General features: G+C 42.5%; 1 protein-coding gene across 4 annotated transcripts in view; it reads right to left on the bottom strand.

The window, feature by feature from the left end:
* The window catches only part of TENM4 (teneurin transmembrane protein 4), a 605,662-nt gene that overhangs the window by 27,926 nt on the left and 553,235 nt on the right, over positions 1-24,501 (bottom strand). For all 4 annotated transcript variants that reach the window (XM_031066102.1, XM_031066104.1, XM_031066103.1 and 1 more), the window contains 4 exons: positions 21,419-21,573; positions 17,457-18,334; positions 6,473-6,645; positions 2,728-2,963 (listed from right to left, as the gene is read on the bottom strand). In XM_031066102.1, coding sequence (XP_030921962.1) covers positions 2,728-2,963; positions 6,473-6,645; positions 17,457-18,334; positions 21,419-21,573 — 1,442 coding nt within the window. The remainder of the gene's footprint in view (positions 1-2,727; positions 2,964-6,472; positions 6,646-17,456; positions 18,335-21,418; positions 21,574-24,501) is intronic.

The following is a 24,501-nucleotide window of genomic DNA, read 5'->3' as shown; positions in this document are numbered from 1 at the left end:
GTATCAGGTTTCTTTCCCTTCATCCATGCAGAAGTCCCTGCTGTGTGCCTTACCCATGCAATAAGGAACTGTGTATTGTGTTATTCCCTAGGGAGGGTCAGGAAGGCAGCTCTGGAAGTGGCCTCATCGTGCTGGGAGCTGGCCGAGCTCATGGCAACAGGCTGCCAGTCCCCAAGCACACCATAGGAGAAAGAGGCACAACCCATAAAAAGTGGATCCTTGTGGTGACAGCAGAAAGGATCACTCTTTTACAGTGTCCAGATCCTGTTGTCCTCACTTTGAAGGCCTCATGAAATGATGCTGGAGTCTCTTTGGGATGTTCTTTCCCCGTGAAGCACTATGTCTTTGCTGCTGTCTTATGTGAGCAGTGGAGTGAGGGGAGAGCGAAAGTAGTAACTTAGTCACATATAGCAGAAAATGGTAACATTTCCCAAAATGAACAAAAACATGTTGAATTTAACTTTCCTAAGTTTCTCTCCTGCCAGGGAAAGCAGCAATTATTGGTGTGAGGGAAGATGCTAACATCACCCAGAGAATATGTTAAATGTTGTGCAATCCCCAGGGAGGCAATTAGCACCTTGCAGGTTTTTGTATAAGGGGTGCAGATGCTGCCATGTACGCACAGACACAGAGCTTAAAACATCTAGTACACTCTCAAGAACTCTGAATCCCTGAACATAGTCATAACTGAGTCTTTTGACCATGTAAGATGCACTTCTGATTCACCAGAAGGGTTCTGATATGCTCAAAATGTGAATAAATGTTGGCAGATTTCTAGGGATACTAGCCTGAAAATTCATTTTGCAAGTGTTTTTCCAACTGTAGTACAATATAAAACACAGACACATTCTGTGTTTGAATCCACTACAAAAATTTTGGGAGATAAAAACTGATATGCGCAGCTAAGCTGCGGTTAAATGAGTGGAAACTGTTTTGAACACCAAATAGCTGTGACCCAGCTGCAGATTTCAGAAGGCCCTCTCTTTCAGAAAAAGATCTTTCTGAAAATTTCACCAGTTATTGAAATGAAATAAAAATAAAATAAAATAAATAAAATAAATAAAACAAATTAAAATAAATCCCCCAAGACAAACCCAACAAAAAAGTGTGGTGACGACTGATCTGCAGCAGTACACACTGAAAGAGCAGCTTCAGCTTTCATTACTGTTTGCATTTTTTCTTCTGGTAACAAAATATGAGGCTATCGATGCATGGGGAAAAGAACAGAGGCTGGGGTGGAGAGATTGAAGAGAAATACTTGACAAGTGTGAGCGAGGAGAGACAGGAAAAATCACACCAAAGTAGCAGGGGTCATGCAGCAGGGAATAGGGAGAGGTGAAGAGCAAGGACTGGGAAACACATATCCTGAAACCAGAGCACTGATATTTACTGCCAAGCTTAAGTGTGAATAAATAGCTGCAGTCCTTTTGCTGGGGTGGCATTACACAGCACTAAGCATTTTTCTCAGAGGGTCTGAATTTGCCAGGTGCTGAGCAGCCTCCCAGGAACTGTTCATCAGCCTGTGACTCTGAGACTACAGGGTACAGGGTGAGTGCACAGGACTTGCTATTACAAGTTCCCAGCTTTGCCAGCAGTTAGCAGATGAATTACAGCTTATTGGGCAAGATCTTTAAACAGCCCTGACAAGTATGAGGTGCATTGTGTGGAACAATGTTTTCAAAACACATCAGTCTCAAGCACAGAAAGGTTTAGGCACTCCTGGAGGGAGAGTACTGTCAGGCTGGAGCTGCTTGTAACACTTCAGGGAACAATAGCAATTGTGGTGCAATGCCTTGTGAGCCAGGTTCAACAGACTAGCAATTTCAGGAATCCAGAGTTTTTTCTGAGGTTTCCCAATGAACAGTATTCACAGAATCATTGAATGGCTTGGGTTGGAGGGGCCCTTAAAGATCTAATTCCACCCTCCCTGCCATGGGCACAGACACCTTCCACTAGACCAGGTTGCTCAGAGCCCCATCCAACCTGGCCTTGAACACTTGCAGGGATGGGGCAGCCACAGCTTCTCTGGGCAACCTGTGCCAGTGCCTCACCAGCCTTACAGAAAAAAATTTCTTCCTAATATCTAATCCAAACCATCTTTTTTTTTTCAGTTTGAATTCATTCCCCCTTGCCCTATAATATCTAATCCAAACCATCTTTTTTTTTTCAGTTTGAATTCATGCCCTTGCCCTAACCTCCTCTTCAGCTCTCTTGGAGCCCCTTTAGGTAATGGGAGGCACTCTAAGGTCTCCCTGGAGCCTTCTTTTCTTCTGACTAAACAACCCAAACTCTCTCAGCCTGTCCTGATATGCTTAGAAGGCTTTCAGTGCTCTGCTCTATGACTACCAGCAGCACAGGTAGAAAACACCTTCACTAACTGGTCTGGTATTTTATAGTTACGACTGTCCCTGGCTTGCTTGAACAGCCTGAGATGACGGCTAAACCTGTGGTGTCTGATGGGAGGTCACACATTCCCAGTGATGCAGAGGACAGGCTGGGAGATCAGCAGCACCACCTTTGATGGCTAAGGGAACATCAGCACATAAGGAGACATAATGATATACTACAGTCATAAAGGTTATGTCACTGAGGGTGAACAGACAATTCTCTGTCCTGCAGCTCCATCCCTCTTGAAGACAATACAAATCATACCCATCCCTTTCTGCCACGAGACTGGGCACTGATGAGATGGGATGGAGGCCAAAAGTGCTCGTGGTTCTCACTTACCCTCAGCCGACGTCCAAAGACGGTGACCTGCCCTCTCGCTTGCTCCTTCCTCTGCCTCCACTCCACGAGGTTGAGGCCGTTGTCGATGGGCAGGGTGACATTCCTCTTCCCCACCGTGGGGTTGACGGTGCCAGCCAGCAGATGTGGCTCGGTCTGCAGGGCCACCTCCATGCCATTGGCGAGCATCAGCCTGAGGGAGCCATCAGCACCGATGTAGTAGCTGTTTCGGACTTGGTCTGAAGACAGAAAAGAGATTTTTGCTGAGCTTTGATGATACAGCTCCAGCTCTTCGTTTGCTCCCTCACCTAGGCTGCATGAGCATTTTGGATGGCTGTAACCAAACATACTCTGTTACTCACCTGTCCCACTCAACGGGAGCAAAACATCAATTTCATCAGGGAAAGTAAACATGGACAATTGCTTTTTCATTCTGATGAGGTTTGGCACCTCATATTCTTGCAGAAAGCCTTGCACAGGTTAAAAAAGTGAAAAAACTGTGTAATCCTTACCAGAGGATGCAGGTTCAAACCTCTTCCTCTAGACTAAAACACTGTGTGCTGAGATATTTGTTTTAAATCAGTCTGACTGAAAACTTTCCATGCTTTTATATCCTAAAATCCTAATTTCACAACAGTATATGAGAAAGTGGGGCCACCTACTTTCCTCAGCTCATTCACTGTCTCACAAGTGACAGGAAATTGCACAGCAAGTTAATGCTAACCAGTTCCCCAAACAACAGCCAAATCCTTTCCCTTGAGAAAGCTTTCAGGAGGCAACTGAAGTCCTCATGTTTGGAGAGAAAGCAGAAGCATTAAGCTCCCACACGTCTCTATACATTTGGCCTCCACTAGCTCATGAAAGATCAGATTTTGAGGCCAGTATTTGGGAATTCAGGAGTTGAACAGAAGAGCAATCTCTCTCCTACATCCTTCAGGAATCAGGAGGCTGAAAGCCCATCCTTTGAATCTCCAGCTGGCATTTATCTCTGCAGAGAGTAGCTCATGAAGGGTAAGAAAGCATGAGACTTAGTGCAGAATGGCTTTAAAACATATTATACAAACACTGCCTTATCTGAAGCTCTTCAAAAGCTGGAAAATATTACCATTTCTGTCTCCCAGGCTGCCATAAACTCTTAATTGTGAATAAAAACACCCATTGAAAATTCCCATTAAGGGTTTTTCCTTTCTGAGGCAAGCTGGGTTTTGTTCACTAGTTGCTCTGTCATAGCTCAGCAAGAAACAAGCTCACACTGAAATTACCATTTCTTGTCCTCAAGAAATAGATCAGCAAAGAGCACAGTTTGGTATAGTTAGGGAAGGAAACATGACACCAACTGGTCCTTTTTTATATGGGTCTCATCCTGTTCCTGTGGTAGCCAGCTGGAGTTCTGCCACAGAGACCTCAGCAGAACCACTGCTCAACTTTACACAGCAGTGATAATGAAACCACTGGGGCACAGGATTTTGCCAAAAAGCATACAGCAGTGATCCACAACGCAGATCCAAGTATTTTAGCTCTACCAGTGAGTATGTAAGTTGATGGTCCTTGACACAGACTCCAGCCAAATCAAACCCCCTCCATGCTTGAGTCTGCAAATGGAGAGAAGGGCCAGCAAGTTAGCTGCCACGCCTTTCTTAGATGAGTGGTTTGATGCTAAAGTACTAGGAGATGTGCTTTAAATCAAATCAGTGAAATATCCCTGAACAGTGAATATAATCCTCTCTCTCTTTTCCTTCACCAGGAAGCAGAGGAAGGCTTGAAGGTTTACATGAAATTAATCAGACACATGATGTTCCCTTTGTGTTACATAAGCACCACAGAAGGGTTATTGTCACCAGTGCTGTGGTACAGTGTGGGGAATGTAAATCGTCTACTTTCAAAATTTTCCCAAGAGAAGACTCTTCCCCAGCTCTGGAAGGTATTTCTCCAGGGCTACATGAAATCCATGGGCCATTGAATGCTGTATTTTAGACTGCTTTGGCTCTAGGGCACTACTGCCCTACTTTGGCATTGAACAAATGCACACTTTGTCACTAGTCCAGAAGACAAAATCCCACTGGAGTGTTGATGTGCCTGTTGTAGAAGCTTCTAAATCCATCCTACAGGAATTTGCAATCTTCTGAAAATGCCTTCTCAGATCTCACCTGTTCACAGTGTGATCCAGATTTCCTGAAAGGTTCACCAAGAATTTGGTTCACCAAGCCACCTCTTCTGCAACATTATCCGGATCTTTGTTTTAAGTGAGTTTCTTCAGATGCAAACAGTTTCATAAGTCTATACTTCTGAAGATAGTTAAGCTGTTTGTAATTCTGCATCTCCTAATAGCCAGAATGTCCCTGTGCCGGAGGGCAGGACAATGACAGAATTGACTGTGGCACCATTATGTAACGTTGGCTTTAGTGCTGAGTGTATAAATCATACCACAGTCAATTTTGTCACTAAAGGGCCCCCAACAGTGGGCTCCATTGCTTAATTAGGCTCTTGAGGTGAAGCCAACCTCATGTCTGTGCTGTTGCCACACATCTTAATGTGAGTGAGTGAGATGGGGTGGGGTAAGTTGTATCTGTCTTACAGTAAAGAATAAGAAAGTCACTGTGTTTCCCTACCGGACTATGGGGACAGCTTGAGGGGGCTGGAACTCTCTCAGCTGTCCTCTCCAGAAGGGTAAAAGCAGTGTTTCAGGCTTTCAGGTTTTTAGTTTTCAGGCTTTTCATAGCAGGCACCTTCTTGTAGGAAAAGTTGATGTTGTTACAGGGAGGGGGAAAGAAATTGTATCCCAGAGATGTGGGAATAAATGTCACTCTGGAACATGCTTGACCCACTTGGAGCAGTTTGTTCCTCACAAGGAGAAAAAATGTTTCACACCCCACTGTAATCAGTCTCAGTCAGAGTGAATGAGATCTGGGGAGTAAAGAAAGCAGAGTCTGAAAGTTCCTTCCCTTTCCCCAAGCCCCAGAGAACAGGTGTGATAGCTCATCCTGATCCTAAAGAGGCTTCAGCTTTCAGACCCTGGAGATCCAGGCTGGCACTGTACAGTACAGGTTCTACCACTACCAGCATGTCAGCACAGTGCTCCCCTGCTATTTATTCCTCTTTTATTTCCCACTTCATTCCCTTTTCCTCCACCTAATCAGTCCTCTGCTTCCCACCTTCCTACCACAGGCACAACTGTGCTCATTTCCCACAGCCACAAACTGGTCCCACCAGTCCTATCCTACTTGTCCACTTCTCCTTTGGGCCTCTCCATGCTACCTCTTAGTTCAAACACAGACCTTTTGGGCACAGGGACGGTCATTTTCCTGGATGCTTCCTTGTGAATGTTTGAAACACCAGTGAACAAAATCAGATCTCCAGCAACCAGCTGGAAGCCTGTTCCAGAAGGAGAGCAACTGTTAAGTCAGAAGCCATTAAGAGACTGAAGCAAAGGGGTTGGCTGGAAGTGTGGCTTGATTTATGCAACCCTTTTAGTTACTACAATAATGGTAATGATGATGGAGGACTGCGCTGCATGAGCCTGCATGGCAAGGGGACTGACTGAGAATGGAGCAGAAAAACAGCTGCAGAGCACCCACTGTGCTGGGGAATGAGGCTAAGTAGGTGTGAGTGTGTGTCTGTACCAGCATGCGGGGAGCTCTGGTGCACTGAGAATGCACGTGATTTTTGGCACTGGGATTATCAAGACGATGCCTGTTTCCTGATCCATTGTGTGCAGTCTGATCAGGAAAGGAATGGTGGCCCAACCCACCTTGGAGCAGGGTGTAGAAGGCCCCTGAGGCTGACAAATTGGTTGTTATTGTAACATCATCCTTGCTGGAGGTTTCCACCTGGACATGCACGGAGCTGTCGGTGTCGCTGCGGAAGCTGCTCACTTGGCCAGTAGGGAAGGTCACGTTGGTCAGGCGGCCAAAGCTGTCGTATCTGAAAGAGAGAATGTAATGAAGTCACCAGCATCAACAGAGGATTAATTATCCTAGAGACATCAATTCTTAAGTCATCATCCAGATTCTTCAGAGAGAAAAATGCACTGTCACTCTTTCAGATAGTCTTGATTTTTTTTGTCCTCATGAGAAGAAAATCACAGCTTTTAGCTGAAGAAATTGAAGTAAAGAATAGAAAAATGCTAAATACATATCAGCTTGTACTTTAACAATATTTTTCCAACACTCCTCACACCTGCACTATGCTTCTTGTTTAAAAGAGTAACTTTATTTCCCATCTCCTATGCTGTGGCTTACAGAAAAGCACTGGCCTGTGCATCCTGTCTAGTAGAACTAGGAATTTCTGAAGTGCACCAACTGATTTTTCTGGTTGTGTCCTGAGCTCTGCAATTTATTTTAATTTTTTTCCCTATCTAATTTTAAAAAGCTGAATATTAAGGTAGCAGCAAGGACCAGATTGGCCACATCAGATAGAGAATTTCCTTTGTGAACATGGTGTAGAGTCCTGAGCACAGCTGAACTCCTGTGTCTACCTTTTACTGTTCCTAGGACCATATGGAAGGACTGATTTAAAGGTGTAAAAAAGCAGTCCAGTTTTCACCCCTACTGTGTCCTTGGCCTTTCCAATGAGGAATCAACATAAGGACCATCTGGGAAGGTTTCTGCAATGTGGACACCTGTGTGCCAGAGCCCAGGTAAAATAAGCTTCATACATGCAGGCCCCACAGCAGTTAACAAGCTGGGGGAGTTATTTTTTGGTAAAAAGAAAAACAGACACATGTGTCTTGGGCCCTCCTGAGTTAAGGGAGCAAACACTTCATTATGCCTCCCATCTGTGGCATTACAAAAAGTTCCACAGACCCAAAAGGCTGGCAAGGGACCTTTGCAATGAGGTTATTGTAGCTGAAATGGAGAGCAATAGGGAGCTCTACTGGCTAATCTGTGGAGGGCTGTTGGACCTTCTGATGAGAGGGACCTTCAGGGAAGGGGTATTTAAATAGTTAGGGAGAAACAGAAAAATTCCAGCAAATCAATCAGGGATAAATGTTTAACTTTTTTCAAGTCCTGCCCACAGCTCTTTTAAGAACGATTTATATGAAACTAAGTAGATCATATTATGAAAGTGTATCACTTGGGGATGCAAAGTAAATGGTGGGCACCCTAAGAACGGGTGTTCTTAAGAGGATTGGAATAAATAGCTTATTGTGTCTACTGAGGATGTGACAGAAAGTAAATTGAAACAATGAAAATTCAGATTAGAAGCTGCAGAGCATTTTCAAGGCCCATGGTTGCTCCAAGCAGAGGAACAGATGGAGCACTGGAAACCCCACTGTCCAACTCTTTTAAGAATAAGTTAGAGAAATGTCTTAGAGGGGAGCTGGATACAGATGATCAGGCCTTGGAGGGAGCAGATGGTTGAGGAGCTCTTGATGCTTTTTTTGGGACTACTCTGAGCTAGGGAATAAGAAAATACACCCCATCTAATAACAAAACCCAGAAACCAAACAAAAACCCAAAGAGAAGAGGGGAGTTGAGGTGAAGGGGGGGTGTGGGGGGCAGGCAGGGCAGGATAGGGCAAGGCAGGGCAAGGCAATGACAAGGTATTCTTGAACTGTAGCTGATAAGAGACCCATGAGCAGTCACTGAACTGGCTCTGCACTATACAGAAAAAAAATTGTCTCCTCTTCCACTCTCATTTTTCCAGATTTGAACAGAGTGCTGGTTCGAATCACACTTCACTTTTGAAATATGGTGGCAGAGATTTAATGTGAGGAAGGGCTGGTTGAAAAGATGATTTTTGCCCAAGTTTGATATTTGGGTTATAGTGACTAAGTGGGTGACCTCATTGCAAATCTCTGCATCCCTCAGGTTTGGAGACATCATCACATGAGGCTTTTCTTGCCCACTGAGCAGAAGGGGACATAGAAGGATAGAAGAAACCATTTGCCCTCCACAGTCAGCCTCTCAGTCATGGATTATCCAAGCCTTGCCCTTCCTCTCAGATATCCTGGCAATCAATCAGCCACTTGTAAAATGGAAAAAGAAAAAAAAAAACAAACAAGAAAAGGTTGAAAACAGGACTGCATTGCAGGAGTTTGACAGAGATCAGTTAAAGCTTTTCCAAGCAGCTAGCAGCACACAGCCTGGATCTGAGCTGCATCTCCATGCAAGAGCCAGAACTAAAGTGCTCCCAGTACCAAACAATTTATTCCAGATTTGTGGCTGCCCTGTTTGCACTGAGACAAATGTGTTTTGCTTGTACTGTCTCCAGTCACCTGCACATCTCCTCCTAAACCAGCATGTGAATCTTAAACAGAAAACATCACAGGCAGTCTTTTTACCCCATCTGCTGAGACAAGACACAAGGGATATGATTTAGTCTTTCCTCTGAGCAGAGAAAACATTGTTATCACTGAAGGTGTGTTGTGTAACACCCCAAATTCCTTCTACCACAACATCAATAGTCCTAGATATATAAATCAGTCTGAACTGTAAGGGTAGAATCAAGTTTGAAAACCTTCTGAAATTTCAGTAAGATGAATTTGAATTTGGCATCACTGACTTGGTGGATTAGTAGGTGTGAGGGATTTATTTCTATTGCTTCATTTAGATCTTAAAAATAAGCTGCTCCTAAAAGTAAGCCCGATTCACCTCCTGAAAATAATGTCACAAATCTAGATGTGTTGCACTGAAGTCCAACGGGTGAGTTTGGTGTAACAGGTGTATAAAAGGAAGCAGGTCTGCAGGTTAGGGAAATAAGGAGTACAAAAGCCAGGATGCAGGCAGGGAGCTTGTTCATGTGATGAGTGCTGAGTCAATGTCCTGTGAGTCACAGCTTTTTATCCTAATGGAATGGCACTCAGAAAAATGCTGAGAGTGAGCACAAAACCTTTACTCCATGCAAGTCCTACTTATGTGTTCTCAAGAAAGCCTCAAAATCCTGTGGATACTCAGTTTAACAGCCCCCAGCAGCAGCAGACAGCCAACTCTTTATGTTCATCAAATCACAGAAATATAAATTGGTTTGGGGTGAATGGGACCTTACAGATCATCTTGTTTCACCCACCTCACCATGGGCCAGGACACTTTCCACAAGATCACATTGCTCTGAGCCCCATCCAACCTAGCCTTGAACACATCCAGAGATGGGGCAGCCAGATCTCCTCTGGGCAACCTGTGCCAGTGCCTCACCACACTCACAGTAAAGAATTTCTTCCTATCATCTACTCTAAAACCTACCCTCATTCAGTTTAAAGCCATTTCCCCTGGTCTTAATGCAGGATGCTCTTACTAAACGGCAAGTAGTGCCTTTTAATATAATATTATGTAGTGTAAAAGAAATATTATTTTACAGAGTATTTCTGTAGTGCCTTTTTAGTAATATTTTTATAATATTCCTGGACCTCAAGCTTCTAGCACCCTCACAAATGGTTCTCCACCTCTGCTGGGAAAATAAATAATATTTGCAAATATGCAACTGGAGAAATCTGCCAGTAACCTTTCCCTGTGCAAATTAGGTTAAAATGGCAAGAAAAAAAAATGAAAAAGCGTGATGGCACTTAGACCTCTGTGCACACATTCTTCTTGTGAAGTCAAAATGACTAAGTACAATGCACTTAATTTACATGGATACATTTTTACAGGTGTACAAAACTCACAGTACTTCACCAAAAGCAAGGGCATCCATTTGGGACTTTGGATCCTGAGAAGCAAGGCTCCTTTTGGCCCAGAACAGTCTGGAATGATCTGCTCAAACTGGTTTAAGATGTCTGCAGAAGTACATTAGACTTTTTGCATATCCTTAGTCACCCCATTAACCTCCTTCAGAAGTAACTAGGACCATCTGTGTTTTCTGTATGTGCAGGAGCTTCTGCACCTCTCTGCCCAACAGCCAGACAGGAACCTGACAAGGAATGGCTTTGGGGGGCACAGCTTACTGATTTGCAGCTGCAAGGAGATCCTGCCTTACAAAGGAAGAAAAATGAGAAGGTAGAACAATTAGACCGTTCCCATTTTTATTATTTTTAACTGGTGACAGATGAAGTGTAAAATGCTCACGTCCAGACTAAAGCTCCTTTTAGCACTGTGGTGGCAATGCAAACAGAGGTGTGGGAAGCCCATTAGCATGAACACACACAGCTTTCTTCTTGGCAAGCAGTTCTTTTTCTCTTTTATGTTTTTACTCAGAACTGGAGCATTTTCCCCCTTTTCCCCGATTTAGCTCACACAACACATACCTGTCACATACCCAGAGTCTCCCAGGAATGTGCAGACTTGCACACCCCAGAGATAATATGCTTGACAAGTTAAATGTGCTGGTTCCTTCCACCTCTGCTTTCAGCCCTGTGAAGGCCCTTACACAGCACACCTCAGCTTGGAGAGGAAGGCCAAGCGACTGGCTCTTATGTAGCTGCAGGTGTGCCCTGGCATTTGCAGTAACATAAATCTCTCCTAGTCACCTCATTTTGCAGCTAAGCTGCCTAGCCTGTTTCCACAGCATCAGGATTGAGGGCTGGGCCAGTTTTCATCACAGCCTAAGACTTCTGTGTTCTCCAAATGCTCTGAAAGCCCCAGAATTAAGGAAATACTGAAGCATGGGAGTGCACACAGCAGCCACTTGGAGCAATGAATCCATCACCTGCTAACACAGCTGCTGCCTCCCATTCAAACCTGCTGCAAAGCCTCAGCACTTACAATTACAGTGGCAATTATTAGGCCAGCAAAGGAATCCGTTACCATCCATTCCCAATTGGAAACGTACTTAGCTAAGGTTCAATGCACAGAATTAAAATGGTATTTGGTGCTTATGAGGTCTAATTGTTGGCTTGTAAACATTCAGAGCTTTCATTTATCACATTACCATTGTGTAGAGACCTGGACCTTGGGAATTAAAGAGCATCCTTAGTACCATCTATTCAGAAATCAATTTCTTGCCCGAATTTCTGCATTCCCTCATTTTATCCTCTTCACATTTCATCAGCCTTTTAAAACACAAGTCAAATAGATCAGAAAAAAACTCACTATAATAATATTGCATTTAGTGCCAAAGTGTCTAAATGGACCTTGCAAACTATATTTTGCATGTGATTATACCAATGTGCACCCAGTGCCTCTTAACAAGCTCGCCTCATCCCAATTTTTCAAACAACATTAAACACAACATTAAAAATAGATCTATAACAGACAAACCGATAATACTCAAGAATGCATAAAGGCAAGTCCTCTCCCTAATGACCAAAGACCAGGTTGTGGTCACAGTCTACTGAATTTTCTGACTGCCCAAGTAAGAAGAGGAAGATCTGTTTCTAGCTTTATGATATTCATAATTCCCTTGGTTCTCAACTAAACTTTGCTATCAGGCATTCATTTCAGGGCAGGGCAGTGGCTCAAAATGTGACCTCATGACTTAGTGAAGGTACTGGAGAACTGCTATTTTATCATGGCACTTAGTGGAGCTTCACTGCAACTTTGCCAGAGGAACAATAACGAGAATCTCATCATTTTATCACGCAGAAATTGTGGAACAAGTGAAACCAAGAAATCTTGTTAAAAGAGGAGGGAGGAAAAAAAGCCAAAGGAGTTTCTCATACTCCAGCCTGCTGCAGAAGTAGAACAAAACCCTCACTTGAACTGCACTAAATCAAATCCTGTGTATGACCTGATAAATCACAGTCACACAGACCAAGGCACTGCCTTTGGCACTAAAAGCTGCTGGTGCTGGGGTGGGACCTCTGCTGAGCCCTGGGGGTCACTGGGAAGCCATTCAAAGTCCTCCTGAATGCCCAGTCCAGCTGGCTCCTACCTTCTATCCATTACAGTGTGTGAGGTTTGGCAGAGTTTGGTTCTCTGTAAAACAGCCTCCAGTGTTATGGGGTCAAAGCTTCCCTTACCACCCATCTGAAGATCTGGCTCCATGAGATCCTTTGCCCTCCAGACAACTGTGAACCACTTCTTGGGTAGTCTGTGAAAAAGTTTTGAATTTCTGGGCTGCAGCAATGTGTAAGTGTTTGAGTCTGTATGGGAGGAGGCGACCTTCAAAACTAATTGGACACACACAGGACCTAAGTAAAAGAGCCTCATCTGGGCTAAATAATGCATAGAAGGTTTGACTTTGGCTCAGAGGGAAATTGAGTTAATGTACAGTGATAACATCTCAGTGAACTAATCAAGAGAATTGCTGTATTCTTGATTTAAACAAATCCATTAATAAGAATTTCCTGATTCTGAAGCAGAAAAACAGCAACTGCTAAGAAACTCTGTAAAGGCTGGTAGCAATTTTTTCAGGTCAAGTTAAAAAGCAGCAACAACAAAGCAGCAAGTAGTCACACAGCATCCTTTGTCTTTTACTGGAGGAGTGGAAAAAGAAGTCATTTCCCTGGCTGAGTTTCCAGATCAACTTCCTTTGCTGCTGATTATCACTGTTACTGTCACCAGTTCAATGGGAAGAAAAGTCTTTAATCCAGTTACTGGAGAAGCTGCATTGCATTAACTGACAGCTGATGTCAAGCCCACTGCAGGGGCAGGAAAGGTCTATATAATGCTAAAACCCTCAAAGTAGTCATAGACAGGTCTTTGGAGACAGGCTAATTACTGTGGGGAGCTAAGTTTCACTCAAACAAAAAGGGAAACTGCACACCATTATACATTGAGTCTTACTCAGAGCTAAACCTGATAAAACAGGGTTGTTAGAGCAGGTTTGGGTGTAGGATGTGTGAAAGGAAGAGCTGTAAGTGCTGTAAGACTGCCATTCTCTGAAGCCAGCACCAGTCTCTTTCCCCACAAAAATGAAGGGACAATGTGCCAGTCCAGCATGAAGCCTGGGAGGACCTGGATTCCCTGGTGTGCCCTGAAGACAGACCTCCAGTACTGCATCAGTACATCCTTCCTCCTTCTCTCCTTTGCAGAGTCACCAACGTGCCCACATGTCAGAGCTCTTTGCAGCCTTATGGTAAAGGCTAAGAAATGGCCTGGTAAGAACAGCACCTGGAGGAGAACCAGAGATACTGGCTATGTTGGCTGGAACTAGATGCTCTTGAAGGTCTCTTCCAACCCAAGCCATACTATGATACTGTAATTCCATGATGAACACGTAGTGATGCCACTCTCACTATGCGTTCATCATACACCACACGGCTCTGTCATGCTGGGTTTCTGATTTATGGTCCTTTGTAGACAATCAGGTGAAAGGTAAATCTTTTGAGGATGTTCTTAATGGGTAGAAGAACATGGTGCCACTGGTGCAGTGTAAACTTGCCAGCTGGATTTACTTTACTGTAAACTTTTTAGGCAGCAGTGTCCAGCTTGTCCTGGCCCACAAACAACTATTGTGTGCTGTTAGAAACATGAAACTTTTCCTCAGAGTCAGATTTGATGCCTTTATTTCTTTGGCCACAAGCAAAACAGAAATATGAACTTCCAGTCAGGACTGAAAACTCCTTTAGAGCACCTTCCAGCCACTCATGTTCACAGGAATTCTCTAAACCACTTAAGCCTTCCCAATGTACATTTCTTGATGTTCTGGAAGAGAAACCAATAACACGAAGGTAGTGAATGTTGATTTTATTTGGTTTACACCATCTTCTTCAGCTTCTTTGATAACAAGGAATTTAGACTTCATCCTGCCATGCCGGCACTCATCTCTGCAGCTTGTGTTTCAGTCATGCAAATCCTCTCTCTGCTGAGATTACATTATAAGAAAGGCATCAAAGTCCTGATCTAAGATACAAAGAAATGGAGAATATACTGCTTTCATGTTTGGTTACTCTACCAGTTAGGTCATCTCAGCCTTAAAAAAATCACACCTTCTTGTCAACTTGAATTTCTCTAGCTTTGCTTTCCAGTCCTACCCTTCTCAAGCCTTTCTCTGTTAGACTGAGAGTCCCTCTCTAGGCGAGAGCTTTGGCTGACATGTTGTGATCTGGACACTTCCCAGTCTCATTCATGTTGAGATAAATAGATCAAGTCTTTCTTGTTCTCCCCATGAATGAATTTCTTAAGAGTTTTTCTTCCCAGCCTTCAACTTCCACAGTCCTTCATAAACTGCATTTTTATGAGCTGACAATATTAGTCACATCAATGCTGCACAGAGAAAAAATCAGCTTCTTACTAACCACTACAAGTAGAGTGTGATGAGTAAATGTATTCATTTAGTTTGTCCATCCAAGCAACAAGTTAGACAGATTTGCCATGGAATCATGTGAGGATCACACTGAAGACTTGATGCCTTGCTACAACTCTGAGAGCCAAGGCTCAGCCCATTTACATGTGTATCCTGGCATCAGACTGTACAAAAATATATTTTGTTTAAATGAAACCTACTTTAGCAAGCAATTGAAATATTTGACTCTTATTTCATATTCTAATTTTATCAGTCTGATTTTATATTCTTTCCCTGGTTACACATACAAAACCTGGACAGAATCAATCCCTCTAAATCACTGATCTGCCTTCCAAGTCCCTAGTGGACAGGACAGGACAGGATAGGATAGGATAGGATAGGATAGGATAGGATAGGATAGGATAGGATAGGATAGGATAGGATGGGATAGGATAGGATGGGATATGAAAGGGTAGGATGAATGAAAAAGAATAGTCTCCAATTCAAGCGTGGAAGATTTAGGCTGAGCATATTAAAAAAGCTTTCTAACAGTAACAATAATATAGGTAAGTACATTGTTATCACTAACAATATTTATAAATAACTCAGATGACTGACAGGATCCATTTTACCAAACTGTAGACATCTGCAACATAAACATCTGTATCTGAACTCATCATTCTCTACTACCTTTGCAGAGATAAACTTTCAGAATACAACTCTTCTCATCTTAAAGGAAATACCTGACATAACTCAGAAGAAACTCACCTTGAATGGGCCTGTTTCTCTCCACCTGCCTGTAAAGGGTGGCTGAAGTAACTAATTCAGAGATAGACTTTCACCCTGTAGTTTTATATAGTTACATCAGAAACTGTCAGGAACAGTTAAACAGACATAAGTGATGACAGGTTTAGATGAGGTATCTCTGAAGGCACAGTCACAATTCTATACTCACTGATGCTGTGCTACCATACAGTGCTGACTTGCTCTAGCAAAGATTTTCATAGCCACTAGAGAATACTGCCTTCCATTTAGTTCTAAAAAGCTTTCTTATGACTCTACTGAAGTGCATAAAAGGACCAGAATGATGACTTTTACAAATGCTCTATTTTGTTGGACAGCAAGAAATAATGGATCACTGTTATAAATATATCCACAGAGCAAGTTGGTTTTGAGCTTCTGTCTCATTTTATCTCCTTTATATTTTCAGTTGCACTTTAAAATAAAAGATTATGTTTGAGGTATAAATCTGACCATTATTAGCTGTAATATTTACTTGGCTTCACTGTCTGTGGCTGCATCTGTTTTCAAGCACAGGAACCATTGGGTTCTTTGCAAAAAGAAAATACCTCCTTGATTTAGCACAATGGTCCTGACAATATAGCTGGCTTTCACTCCTGTGGAGAAAAACACCCTATTTTTCCTCCCTAAGGCCTTCCTCAAGCAAATTCAAAGTAAGAGATGGAGAGTATTAACTTGGATTCACTGAGGAATATTGCTACAGTAATTGCAAACAGAACATTGATAAAATGCTAATAACATTTCAAAAGATTCATCACAGAGTTTCCATCAGTTCTTTTCAAGGCAGAGCAGGAGCAGTGAGTATTAAGCAAAGAAATTTGAAACTGGGCCTGGAACATTTTAAGGAAAGAACCAAAGCAACCACATATCAACACACAGATATGTGGATTTAGCCAGCTTTCCTTTCCTGAATCAATCTCTTTTTTTCTTAGCAACTTTTTTGTTTGTCATCTTGGGAACTGTCTATTCTATCCAAATTGGATTCTTACAAGGGGTCTATTATTATGGCAACTGAACACTTCCATGTAACTATTCAAACCATGTTTGAATGGGAAATGATGCACTTAAAGGAGCATTTCAAACAGGTTACACTTGTAAATAAAAATTAAACTAAGGAAGAGGGAGGGGAAAGGGCTCTCCACAGCAGGATGAATCCTTCTAGGTGCTCTTCACCCAGTTATCTTTGTCCTTTTTTATATCAGAAATGTGTTTGCTTCACAATATTTAAAAGCAAGGAATTGCTAAAAGCAGTACAGAGAAGAAGTACAAATATTCAAGATACTGCCATCTCTGGGGTTTTCAGTGCATCCTATCTTCTCTCTGCTTAAAAACTCTTTGGAGATAGTCTTGAACAGTTCCAAGACTACTTTTAAAGCTTAGTGAGGCAAATTGGAGGAGGAATTGAGCAGTCCATTAATTACAGAATTGTTTCCAGAGCAAGCTCTAATTAGTCATTGCCAGTTGTCATTCTACATTAGACACTTCAAACAGGCTCAACAAAGACACTGCAGTATAGGAGGCAGATGAAAAGCTGTGAAAAAAGAGGCTCTGATAGAACTTTCATACTTCCAAGGCTTTCAAAGCCAAGAAAAATTCTCTGACACACAACCTAAATCTCCAATCCTGACTACAGTTAAGGAGAACCAGGTGTCCAAATTACTTAGAAAAACTCAGCAGAAATTCTGCTTGACTCTTGACTTGGTAGAGGGAGCTTATTCAAGCTCTAATGCACCTATTGCCAGTATCTAGTGTTTTCGTGAAATTCAATACTCTCTGTTTGGGCCATTTTATTTGGACAATAATTCTGATCAGGGAATTAAATTCTACCAACCTTGCACGGTTCGGAGAACACAGAATGCAGTAAGCAGTGCCAATATTCATACAATACTTACTCATAAAATGTTGTCCAACCATTTTCATTGCTTTTAGTGGCAAGGAGACCAGAGTTGCCATGGTAAGTCATCATGGCTACTTCATGCCCCTGTGTTGTTACACTCTTGAGGGCACTGTTGGTACCAATTGTCACCCAGTAGACTTGGCCATCGGGCACCACCAGCCAGAGGGGCATCCCTGTGGAATCTCTCCGGATGTTGACTAAGTTGCCATTATTGTCAGTGATCAGGGTTATATCTCCATCTCCAGAATAAGTAAAATTGTAAAGATAATCTCCAGTGGTAAGGCTCTGAGTATAAAGGTGCTTCCCACTGGTGTCAAACAAGTAGAGTTCCTGGTCTATGGGTGAGGATAACTCATAGAGATTTTGTGTGTTGAGGAAGGGTTTGTTTTTCCGAATGAAGCGGATTCGGATGTTCCCCAGGTCGGCGACGTACAGCTCCCCGTCCGCGCACACGGCGAGGGAGGAGGGCGCGTTGAGCTTGGCGTCCTTGGCGTAGCCATCGTCCCCTGAGAAGCAGTCGCAGTTGGCATCGTTCTTGCAGTCGCAGCTGCTCGGGGCACCGGCGACCAGGGAGATCTCCCCGTTGGTGGTGACCTGCCTGATGCGGTTGATCTTCTTCTCATCGGTCTCAGCGATGTACAGGACCCCATTGTGGGACACGGCCAGGGCGGTGGCAGACTCCAGCGTGGCATGGATTGCCACCTTGCTGAGGAGAAAGTGATCCATGCCTGGCACCTGGCAGTGCATGGGCCTCCCTGCCACGATGCGCACTTGGTGGTTCTCAGAGATCTGCAGCACAACATTGTTGTCGAGCACGTAGAGTGAATTATCCATGGGATTCACTGCCAGATCCGTGGGCCATTCTAGACGAACCTTCACAGTAAAAAACCAGAAGGGAACTTTTATAGCAAGACATTTTTCTAGCGCATGATTGCTATAAACCAATCACAATGAGGATGGAATCAACATGGATTAAAGGGGGAATGGGTGAAAAATCCCACAACTAATTATTACTTGATAGGTGGCCATAGAGAACATAACCTGCTGTGAGCAAGGGGGCCTAGCTCCTGGAGACGTGAAGCAGTCACAGGGGGACATCCACACTCTGCACTGGAACATTGGTGGGAACAGGATGATGGACAGAGGTAAACCATCCTACGATTATCCCTCTCCAGCTTTTTGAACTGCTGGAAGCTGGACCTCATAGCAGAGACCTGGGGCTGTAAATTTTGCTGTGTGAAGTGCTATGAAATCAGACACACAGAACAGTGATTCTTTTACTAAAGGATTTTTCACACAAGTGGCTCAACTCCTCTTGGTAAATGACAAGGAGGGATAGACACAAAACTGGCAGCTGCGCCAGCATGTGTGAATATCTGTTATAACCTATGGTTTTCTGCTTTATCCTGCAAAAATGCAGAATAGCAATTCACAGGAAACTCAGGCAATTTCAGTTCATGGAGTAGAATACTTGTGCCTTCACGGTGATTTTCACATTTTGTTTTAGCATAATGGAAAAATGGGTTCAGGAGTGACATATCCCAGTTCAACACTGATAATCCACTAAAACAGTGACTGGCACCACCACAAGTGAGTAAGAACTAGAATGACTTCATTTCTAGCTCTGCTTCTGCAATACACTCTTTTCAAGTCTTCTCTTTTAGTTGCTAAACATAAAAAATGCTTACCAACAGAATTCAGGACATTTTTTTTTGGTACGATACTCCAAGTTGTGCATTTTTTGGATTATTTTATTTTATTTAGAATTTGCTTAGAATTTATTTATTTTATTTAGGTTTATATAGAAAAAAAAATTGGTCTTGTGCTGATGGGAACCTATCCATTCCAGTATAGTTTCTTTGTTTTGAACCTTCTTTTCCCACCATCCATCTCCATTGCTGCCTCTTCTCATTTGTCTGATGTGACTAAGTTTAGAGGAGTATTTTGTAACCTTATTGGAAGAAGGAGCGGATGCCAGCAGACCCAGGTCCATGAAACCATCTTTCACTGTGATTTTACTTAAAACTGAGTAAGGAGAGACCAGGTAAGATTCAGGAACACAGGAAATTCCTAGTTTTAAGGCCTGTAGTTCAACATCTCTGCTACAGCCATGCTTTATTTTGATGCTCCTATATGCCTTTTCAGCATTTATTTTAAAGGATCAGATGTAAGGTATTTAGTTCATTGTGTCTTCTAACGCTTGAGTGTGTGAGGCTGATTTTCATTGCTAAGCAGTTTGCTGAGCTCTGTCTACTCTAGTTCTCTGCTTGCAAAATCTCCTTCCTTTTCTCAGCTCCTGGACTATTTTAACCCTTCTTGTAGTAAAACATTATAGCCTGTGGTTTTCTCTTTAATAATTCATGCCTTCATCCCTTCCAGTGGTCTTTAAGCTCTGCAGTCTTCAGTTAACATCAAGAGCTGAGTTTATTCTGAACTGACAAGGGAATTTTCAATTTCTTAAAAACCATTCCTTGTCAACAGTGGCAGCTAAATATTTCATGTCTGAGGGAGCCTCGGGGACCTGGCAGAAAAGACCCTTCTATCTGCTGTAAATGATGAAAAGCTGCTTCCCAAGATGGATTTTATTTTTTAATTAAGCTTGTATTCAAGTATGTTTCTCTACAACAGGAGTGGTTAATCTGCCAATCCCAGTACAGGTTAATCTAAAAATGGTTCCTGTCATTTTATGACAGGAAAAAAAAAGAGTCTTCAGCTGATACATGTTCATCTCAGAAGTGTTTGAACATGACACTGGTTTACATAGAAGCTACATAACCTGGAAGTAAATAATTTCTAAAGCCTGATTATACATCCATCTTCTGCTAACTGACCCTGAAATTCACATGAAGAAAGAATTATGTCTGTAAGATGAGAAACATACTACAAGGTGGCCTTTAACCATCAAAATTTCCCTTCTATAGAAGGCAGAAACGCTTTTAAAGTCATAATTTCAGCTTGTTCATAAATTACAGACAGTGGGAGCCAGTTGCAAGGAAGCAAGAATAATCTTTTCAAATTAGAGGGAAAAAACAAGAATAGATTCCATATGGGAGCATGGAAATTATCTAGGTAGTTACAAAAAGGAAACCCCATTGACATCTATTATGGCTGAATAACAGTACTTAGCCCTCCAGCTATGATCTATATTTTCATAGGAGCGGACAACATTCCTGCAGTCAGGCAAACAACAAGTGGAACAAAGGTTTCAAAGGACACTGTCCTAAACTGGCACAATTTGACAAGTTGGCCAGTGCCACACAAAACTGAGTACTGGGCTGTAACAGATTTCTCTTCTGCACCATCCAGCAGTAAAGCAATCAAAATCAAAATGAGATTTCCTCTTCTTTTTTCTCTCCACCTTGAAGCAGCAGGACTTAAAAGCCCAGCATGATGGTAGCTGCAACCAATTTGCAATTTGATGCGATTCAAGATTCTTGTTTTCCTGCTGTTGCTAATTTTGGCACCACATCCTCCAATCAGTATTTCCTATGTTAATTTGATTCAGGTCTAAAATTGTGCTGGGCCAAATTAGGATGAGGAGAAGAAAAGAAAAAAAACTGTGATTAGCTAAGATGTTATAATGGAGCATGGCATATAGTCCATGGCACATAGTGAGACATGACGGTAACAAAACCTGCCTTCCCAGGAATCTATGCCTTCCCACTGACTGGAAACTCTGAAAGAAGTCAGTTGTGTGGCTGAAACATCTTCAAAAATTTCACCCCCAAAAATCTATGAGTTAGGGCAGTCAAGTCTTTCCTTCTGTCCTCCCTTCTGTCTCTACTGGGTAATTCTTTTATGATCTGGTCAATTTTATACCATAAACTATGTAGAAAGGCAACTGTTCTTAAGCCCTTACCTCTTTGTCAGACCTGCTGGGGAAGCACACAGACATGCAGGTAAGGGTGAAGGTGCAGGCTTGCATTCTGTAAAAACAAAACCAAACCACTGTCTTACCTGAGAAATGTCCATAACAGAGTCACAGCTGAGAGGCCGAGCAGATGTCAAGTCATTGGAACCCAATACAGTGGAGATGATTCCATTCTGATCAATCCTCCTGATCATAGTGCCATCCACAAAGTAAATCAGCCCAAACTTGTCCACGGTGATGCCTGGAAAGGATCAAAGAAAGTCAGAAAGTGATGGCAGCCTGACACGAGGAGCAATATATCTGAAGGCCTTCCAAATGGATGAGAGGAGAGCTGGGCATGTTGGAGTCCTGGTTATCAAGAGCTTTGAACTGGCAGCATTCCATGGAAGGCACTTTTCAATGCAATTCAGAAATCCCTGCTCGCTCCTGGAAAAGGGCATGGCATTCGGTGAACTGCTGAAATGAAAAGGTTTCCTAATAACTGCGTGTCTTGCATGATCAGAAACCTGGTTTTATTGCTCATGGTATGAATGGTAAGCCATGCACGTAAAAATGTTACACTGATGAATCTTTCAAAAATGGCAATAAAAAAAGGCTGTGAAAGGTCCATCAGGTCAATCAACTTCCAGAGGGATAAATGAGAAAGGGTTTTCCCTAGGATAATCCTACTAATATACAGTGTTTCACCTGATTCTGAACTCTGCTAGTGATTAATTTCATTGCTCAAACCTTCTTTGTAGACATACTCCTGTCTACAGGAGGTCTGCTGACAGCAGTTACAGGCTGCTGATCTCATTTCTTGCCCTGCAGATAGTGCTCTACACTTTCCAATTAGACCTCATAACAGTCCATGAGTGTGGTCATTCTAATTTTACATACCAGAAAATTAACAGATAAGGCAATTCTCACAAGGGCACAGAGAAAGGTCATGACTAAGGCAGGAGTAAGAAGTTAGGGGCTCTATTTACCTCCTCTTTGTGCATGTATAAATTCAAATAACTCCACAGTCTTTCACCTCATCTACCCTGTAGAGGCAGAATATCACCCAGCATAATATTTGAGTGTGTTAAAGACACTACAAGCTTGTAAAGAAACAGAAAAATAATGTAGAGGCCTGTAACATCTTTTTTTATGCAAGTGAAAATTCTGCTTGAAATATATGAATATTAGGATCTTCCTGTTTGGTTTCCTTTGCTTTCAGGGTTTACAATCACTTGGCAAAAAGCAGACATCTGGACTGTGCATCTAAGCAAGTATCTGAAGCTATTCCAATCAGTGGAGAGAGAAATCTACTTTGAAAGTGTAATTTTTATCACCCTAAAGCCCATATCCCCAAGACACTATACAAATCCTGCTGGAAATACCTTTTCCTGCCATTTGACTAAAACAGGACACTATAGCAAATATCTCTAAAGAAAACATTTATATTGTAGGCAGATTAAATTACTGAGCTGAATTCTCACTAGACTGTCTCTTTGACTGTCATCTTGGAAACAGAAAAGATAGAAATTCTGTTTCAGATAGAAAGCTTTGAGAATGTTTGAGGAGTGATCAGGTCTTGTGTTCCTCCAAAATGCTGTTTTGCAGCCAGATCCCCTTATTTGAAACATCTACACTCTCAGTCGCCATCCACTGTGAGCTCTGCTGTGAAGTGCAGATGCAGCAGCTCACAGATCAAAAATTCTAGATTTTCATAGAATAGGGACTAATCATCTGATTGCTTTGGCAACTAAAATCATGGCCTTCAGCCAGCACTGCAATACTGCATGGGCCGGAAGCCACGGAGGTAGGTGATATGTGGAAGAACATAGCAGATTTGATTATAAGGAAATCCACAGAAGATAATCTGGCCTGGCAGAAAAACATTAGGACTAAGTCATTGTTTGAGAGAAAGAACAAACTTCTGCATTGAGCTGAGATAAAGGAAGGGATTCAGACATGGTTGCAACCCGTTGATTCCAAGTCAATTAGGAGTCAGAAAACTGGTGTTTCAGATCATTGAGCGGAATGGGAGCTGTGTATTATTGCCAGGAGGCAAAACCAGCATTTTTGTTACTTCTTCACAGCATCACCCTGTTTGAAGGGCATCACTTTGACTTGGATCAGATATTCGATCATCAGAGCTGTGTGGTTTCAGAATAGCCTCTATGTCAGTAAGGAAAAAAATTACTTGCTGCTTTCAAGATGAAGTTCATTAATTTTGGAGGGGATTATATAGCAGGATTGCTGAGATAATGCATGACAGGACTGAATGACCTAAAAGATTGCTTCTAGTCCTACACTTAATAGCTGTGTTCAATTCATGCCAAGGACTCATCTTTGCAGGGCCATGAAACAAGAGTCTTGAAGAGGGGCACAAGGTAACTGTTGAACATCAGAATTTACTGAGAATAGTGAGGCACTGGCAAAAGTTTCCTGACTAAATTGTGGCTGCCCCATCCTTGGAATTGTTCAAGCACAGGTTGGATGGGCTTTGAGTAAACTGGTCTAGTGGAAGGTGCTCCTCCTCAGGGTGGGTAGAAACTAGATGGTCTTTATGGTCCCTGCCAATCCAAACCATTCTATGATCTGATGAATGCTATGGGAGAAGCCACAGTAGTGGTGGCCATTTATTCTCACTACAAATATAAACACATCACTTGTATTTAAGCACTTTGTTAAATGCTTGCAGAAGGATCTGATAGGATAAGCATCAATATCTCATTGGCATCCATGGCTTTCAGGCAGTTATCTTTACCTGCCATGAGATTTGTCAGCACTATGCCCTCTTCAATGGATCCATCCAGGATACTGGCACATGTCACCTGTCACTGTCATCTGCTGTTGAAGGTCTCTGCTCCTCTTAATTATCTTGCCTACTGAGTGTCAAATTCTTTCAAGTTTGCTGGTATTTGCTTAAAAACCAGGAACACAAGTAAGCTCTTTAAGCAATATGGCAGACATGCTTTTTTTTTGGAAGAGGCATGATAGAAGGTTTAGTTGATCTTAATTGGCTTTTGTCAAACACTCAAAAGGGTTTCTTACCTATTCCTTGGTTCACAACAAGTATTTTTCCGGGTGCCTGTCCATTACCGTGTGTGACAAGCCAAAAGCCAGTGAAGGGTGGCAGGCTGGATAATGCGATTTTCAATGAGGCAGAATTTTCTCCCTTAGCTAGTTCCATATGTAT

Source organism: Geospiza fortis, unplaced genomic scaffold, assembly GCF_000277835.1.
Source record: "Geospiza fortis unplaced genomic scaffold, GeoFor_1.0 scaffold16, whole genome shotgun sequence".
NCBI classification, from domain to species: Eukaryota; Metazoa; Chordata; class Aves; order Passeriformes; family Thraupidae; genus Geospiza; species Geospiza fortis.
This window is presented reverse-complemented; position numbering and strand designations above follow the sequence as displayed.